The 6,289-nt window shown below is 36.4% G+C and overlaps 1 protein-coding gene across 1 annotated transcript in view; it reads right to left on the reverse strand.

The window, feature by feature from the left end:
• The window catches only part of LOC107729337 (probable E3 ubiquitin-protein ligase HERC3), a 21,589-nt gene that overhangs the window by 7,834 nt on the left and 7,466 nt on the right, over nt 1-6,289 (reverse strand). The window contains exons 11-18 of the mRNA XM_016539805.1: nt 5,249-5,360; nt 3,294-3,483; nt 3,020-3,183; nt 2,726-2,839; nt 2,505-2,528; nt 2,329-2,418; nt 1,544-1,714; nt 1,284-1,427 (exon numbers count right to left, since the gene is read on the reverse strand). Of these exons, the coding sequence (XP_016395291.1) occupies nt 1,284-1,427; nt 1,544-1,714; nt 2,329-2,418; nt 2,505-2,528; nt 2,726-2,839; nt 3,020-3,183; nt 3,294-3,483; nt 5,249-5,360 (1,009 nt within the window). The remainder of the gene's footprint in view (nt 1-1,283; nt 1,428-1,543; nt 1,715-2,328; nt 2,419-2,504; nt 2,529-2,725; nt 2,840-3,019; nt 3,184-3,293; nt 3,484-5,248; nt 5,361-6,289) is intronic.

Here is a 6,289-nt window from a genome sequence, read left to right on the forward strand (position 1 = left end):
GGAAAAACACCAGTGTGAAGGGATGTGTTAATGATGTGAGTGAGTGCAGGTACAACTGCAGGAGAAATGGGTTGAAGGAGATGAGATGGAATAGGATCAAGCGGACAAGTAGTAGGATGATTAGAAAGGATGAGTTTGGAGACTTCTGCCTCAGAGAGTGAAGAGAAGGATGTGAACGAGAGTATGTTTGCTGGTAAGATGTGTTTTGACAGTTTGTGGTGTGGCAAATTGTGCACTGATGGTTTTAATTTTATTAATGAAGAACGTGGCAAAGTCGTCAGCTGTTAGAGATGCTTTTGATTATTCATATTTAAACCATTAAAATGTAATCCAGAAAATTAATAGTAAACAGAATTTGGTAAAAAATAAAACATATTTCATAGGGCCTTAAAAATGTAATTTTTGCTCAACTTTTAAGAAATTGCTGTTTAATATTGTAAGCTTCATGATTTCAATTAATTAGACATGCTTTTTGATTAATACAATTTAATTTAACCATTAAAACAGAGTCTAGAAAAATAAAAATGGAAAAACAGAATCCAGAAAAATTAAAGCAGAAAAAAATACATTTGGAAAAAAATAAAACTGAATTTGGGAAACAATAATGGATTTCATAGGGCCCTAGTCTATAAAGATTGTCGGGGACATTAAACGGTCCTTACACTGAACAGGTAAACTCATCTACTCACTAGTTGCTTTCACTGACTTATTTGTGTTTATAATGGCGATCCTACAAATGATTCCAACTCAAACTTTCAGGGAAAATGTTTTTAATTAAAGACTGAAAAAGCTGATGGATGTTTAATGGTGGTTATGTTGAAATCATGCGACCATGGTGTGGTTTGTACATTTAGCTTTTTTACTTGTACTTAGGCTTCAAAATTCATAAGAGTTGTGTTAATTTGTAAAGATTATCATGATGAAAAACACTTGTAAGAATCCAACTTTTGTTGGTCACAGAGCTTATTTTCTGTAATAATCCAATGGAAAAATCCTATTGGGTTTTTGTAGAGGGAACCAGCCTGGCTGGCCTACAAAATCACCGTCATCACTGCATCACTGTATTGTTACCTGTGAACAACAGCTATGAAGGACAAATGCAATTCATCCTTCAGGCTCTTCCTATCAAACATTGCAACTAACATTAAGACTGGAGTACAGTGCATATGCAATTAAATATTGTTTTGCATTTAAATTATATCATTTTATCACGTTTAATATAAATCTTTTTCAGTATCTTAGTATTATGTTGAATTTTGTGATAATAACTAAGCTGAACTCACTTTATCAGAGAACCACAGCAGATTGGACTCTGAATATTGGGTGAACATGCCATAGATCGGATCAATCAGCTCTTTAAGCAGGAGCAGAAAGAACTCCTTAGTGACTCCTCCAGCATCCACAGCTTCCTCTCCATCAAAGATGACCTGCAATGATCAGTAAATCTCTGTTAGTCAACTTATATCTAAGTGGGCGGTCTTGGCCAAAATATGCTACAATATGGACCAGACAACAGTCTGGTGTTGGGATGATAAAGGCAAACCTTAAGCGGCTTCTTCAAGTCTACGTCATTGTAGACTGTGAGCTCCCGGAGAGCATCGCTGACTAAGTGGTTCCTTCTTACGTGAAGCACCAGGAAAGGGTTTCTTGCCAGCAAAGGTTCCATAGTCAACAGCATGAAGACGTTGTGCAGGTTAGCGCCGCTTACTGCCATCTGAACAGGAATCAAGCAGGCAAAACTAGTCAAAGAGGCTGAATAATAAGAGTCAAGAATCATAAATCATAGCAATTTCACAGTGACAGCAGGCAGAGCATTTTCTCTGTATCCACTCTGAAACCAACAGCAAATCATGATTTTGCCAGGCTGTACCATGGACTAATGCAATATGTCCTCCTTTACTTCCTATTAAGATATTTTCTGAAAGAAATTAATATTTTTATTCAGTAAGGATGCATTCAATTTATCAAACTGAATAGTACAGACTCTCACAAAAATTATATTTCAAATAAAGGCCGTTTTTTGAACTTTCTATTAATCAGAGAATCCTAACAGAAATGTATAGCAATTTCCTCAAAAACATTAAGCAGCATAACTGTTTTCAAGATTGATAATAAGCAATGTTTCAGAGCAGCAAATCTGCATATCAGAACGATTTCTGAAGGATCATGGGACACTGAAGGCTGGAGTAATGATACTGAAAATTCAGCTTTACATCACAGGAATCAATTAAAATATAATATATATAAATATAAAATATATTTTAAAACATATTCAAACAGAGAACAGTTACTTTAAAATGTAATAATTTTTCAAAAATTGTTTTTTACCTGCATTTGCAGCTCAGCATCTGTTTGCAGCACGGTTGTCTTGGCTTGCGCGTTCAATATGAACGGATAGGCACATAACGTGACAGAACCCTGGGAAATAAGATTCAGATTTTCAAGCTGAGACCATCACAACTGTCAAAAAAATACATTTACAAAGAGCTATTTAACCAACATACCTGCACTGGAGGGTATCGCATTTTCTACGACAAGACAAAACAAGGAATTATGTTATTTTTCAGCTTGCTATGATCAAAATTTGAGGCTTTTTTGTGTAACTATGACATTTTGTATGCACAATGGGGTCTAGCTCATGTTCACATTAACATATAGCTTTTGCAGTCCATCTACAAAAGGAAAAGTGACATGAAAATCTACGTATGTGCAGTGATATACGCACAATATCAGCTTTGCGCAGAAACCATTTGAGGTAGTCTTCCTGTATGTCCACCAGGGTGGCGATGTCAGGGATGTAGAAGTGGTTGTATTCCACACGATGGGCTTTCAGATTGACCTGCACCAAAATATTTGGATCAACACTTGGTTTATCATTTAACAACGCAAACTAAATTACACAAGCTTGTCTGCATAAACAGATGAAAAACAGCAATTCAGCTCTGATGCTGGGGAATATTCAGCTTATTGATTAGTTCATCATTTACTTATTAAACTGTTTTGGGGATTTTCGCCGTACCTTGTGTAGCTTCTCCAGCAGTCTAAGGGCGGCACTGGTGTAGCTCTCCAGAAACACAGGCATCAGGAGTGCCTTCCCGCCAGTCAACAGAAACACAACAATGCTTTTGTACATCTCCACTAGTCTGGAGAAAACCTCGCAATCCATTAGAGACCACCAGTTATCTGAGAAACGAGAATAAGATTCATTTCAAAAGCCCTTTTGATCTTGAACTCTGATCAACTTTGTAACTAAGCAACTAATGGTGTTGCTAGGCAGTGGAATATGTGCATACCGAGGACTTTGCTGGGGTTGGCGTCCAGTCTGAGGATGGCCATGGCTAGAGGGATGGTGAGAGAGATGTAGTTTTTGGAGTCCTGGAGAGCGGGACATTCAGACAGGATCAGGTAGATCCGCATGGCTTCCACGTCAGGAGGAGAGCAGGTCAGCTGGGGGATCAGGAGACTCTCAAAGCTCTTCGTGGCCTAGAAGAACACATTCATGAGCTGTTTATTATTAAAAATACATTTACACAGACTGAGATCAGTAAGGTCAGCAAGATTTTTTTTCCTGAGGACAGTATGGAGTATGGAGTAGGAGTATAACGTCACTAGGAGGAAGATAATTGACATAAAAAAAAATCTAAAAATTTTCTTCTAAAATGAGCATTTTTCTCAGGCTCCTATGTTTACGTTCAGTAATTTCACTTTAATGGCAATGAAGTAAAATTACTGAACCTACACATAGGAGCCTGATAAAAATGCTCATTTTAGAAGAGAGATGTAGTTTTTGGAGTCCTGGAGAGCGGGACATTCAGACAGGATCAGGTAGATCCGCATGGCTTCCACGTCAGGAGGAGAGCAGGTCAGCTGGGGGATCAGGAGACTCTCAAAGCTCTTCGTGGCCTAGAAGAACACATTCATGAGCTGTTTATTATTAAAAATACACTTAAACAGACTAATATCAGTAAGGTCAGCAATATTTTTTTTGCCCTGAGGACAGTATGGAGTATGCCATCACTAGGAGGAAGATAATTTGAAATCAGCATCAAAATCATAACAAACACATTTTATAGAGTGTGCTTTAAAATATATGGTAGCACAAATTATCTCTTCTATTTAAAAAAAAAGAAATATATATATATACACATATATATATATATATATATATATATGTGTGTGTGTGTGTGTGTGTGTGTGAAGACCTCAGATGCAAAAGCCTCTAAGTACCGTGTGTGTGTGTGTGTGTGTGTGTGTGAAGAGCTCAGATGCAAAAGCCTCTAAGTACCATTTTAAATTTTCTTCTAAAATGAGCATTTTTATCAGGCTCCTATGTGTAGGTTCAGTAATTTTACTTCATTGCCATTAAAGTGAAATTACTGAACGTAAACATAGGAGCCTGATAAAAATGCTCATTTTAGAAGAAAATTTAAAATGGTACTTAGAGGCTTTTGCATCTGAACTCTTCACACACACACACACACACACACATACAGTATATACATAAATATATATATATATAATTTGTTTTCTGCTGAAATAATGCATGCATGGCTACGGAAGAACAACTAATCACTATTAACTGATAAAAAACAAGTTTTCTCATCAAATCAAATCAAGAATAAAATAACTAATCAATAAATTCAGATTTCTTTAAAGAAACAGATCATTTTATTCTGCAAGAATGCATTAAATTGATCAAAAGTGACAGTAAAGAGGTGTTACAAAAAATTATATTTTAAATAAATATTAAGCCGTTTTCTACATTCTTAATAATCAGAATTTTTTGACCATCAAATCAGTATTTTAGAATGATTTCTGAAGGATCATGGGACACTGAAGACTGGAGTAATGATGCTGAAAATTCAGCTTTGCATCACAGAAATAAATTAAATTTTAAAAACATTCAATTAAAGAAAAAAGTTACTTTAAATTGTAATAATATTTCACAATATTACTGTTTTACAGAATTTTTGCTCAAAGATAATGCAACCTTAGTGAGCATTAGAGAAACACTGAAAGAAATCCTACAGACTGCAAACTTTTGAACGGTAGTGAGGAGCTATGATTCCTATAATTAGAGTTATACCAACAAGTATACCAACTTTCACCCAGTAACACACACAAACAAGGCTTTGAATGTTTTAGAAACCTGATAAAGTCTGCAGCAGAGTTACTGCCTTCCAAGTATGCAGTGCTTTAAAGACCTAAATAAATGTTGAGATGAAGCCAACATTTCAAACGCACACACCTGATCCAAAAGTCTTGCGAAGGCTGGTTTCATCAGCGTCTCAAAAAGCAGCCTAACAGCATTGAAATCGATGCCTGGGACTTTGGGGTTGGTTTTGAAATGCCTGTCATCACTGTGAAAACAGCAGGTGGAAATTAGTATCCAAATGCTTGGAAATAAGCCGTAAAGCTACACAGTATGAAATCTGATATTGTACTAATCTAATTTACTAAATGAAGATTTTAGAAATGGTTTGTGTTTGCTGAATTAGTTACTATATTAGTTAAACTGTTTGGAAACATAACAGTGAGATTTAGTATCTCCAAGCAAGTGCATGGGAACTAGTTAAGGAACAGATGAACAAATAGATGGATCTGAGGTGAGGAGATTTAAGGTCTTTCCTCTCCATTGCTCTTTATCGGTGTCTGTTGCTCTGAAGGGATGAAAGCAGGATCACACGCTGGGTGTAAATACAGAGCCGCAGGTGTTTAAGCCTGATGCTGATCCCTGCACTACAGAGCAGTGAACCCCACACGCATGAGCACATGAAGCAGAGCCAGTGTATTTTAAGCATGTCAGGGTAAGATGAATATATCTATAATAAACGGCTGGTCACACACCAAGACGTGTTATTAATACGAGTCCAGTTTCAATGAGATGGCAGGATGTGTTAAACCTTTACATTCAATCCAATCTCATTCAAATCATTTAGATTCCATTGGATTCTATCGATTAGACTTCTTCAGCTAAATCCAATTGCAGATTTGATTCGATTTGAATCATTTTAAAGGGGTCATATGATGTTGCTTAAAAGAACATTATTTTGTGTATTTGGTGTAATGAAATGTGTTTATGTGGTTTAAGGTTAAAAAAAACACATTATTTTTCCACATACTGTATATTATTGTTTCTCCTCAATGCCCCGCCTTTCTGAAACGCGTCGATTTTTACAAAGCTCATCGTTCTGAAAGCTTTCACAACGAAACACACAGCGTCTCCACGGCATGGAGGCAGCGTCAACAACAATACTACAGCGAGAATCAAAGTTACACCTTCTTTCTT

This window comes from Sinocyclocheilus rhinocerous, unplaced genomic scaffold, assembly GCF_001515625.1.
Source record: "Sinocyclocheilus rhinocerous isolate Xijiao unplaced genomic scaffold, SAMN03320098_v1.1 scaffold1148, whole genome shotgun sequence".
Lineage (NCBI taxonomy): Eukaryota > Metazoa > Chordata > Actinopteri > Cypriniformes > Cyprinidae > Sinocyclocheilus > Sinocyclocheilus rhinocerous.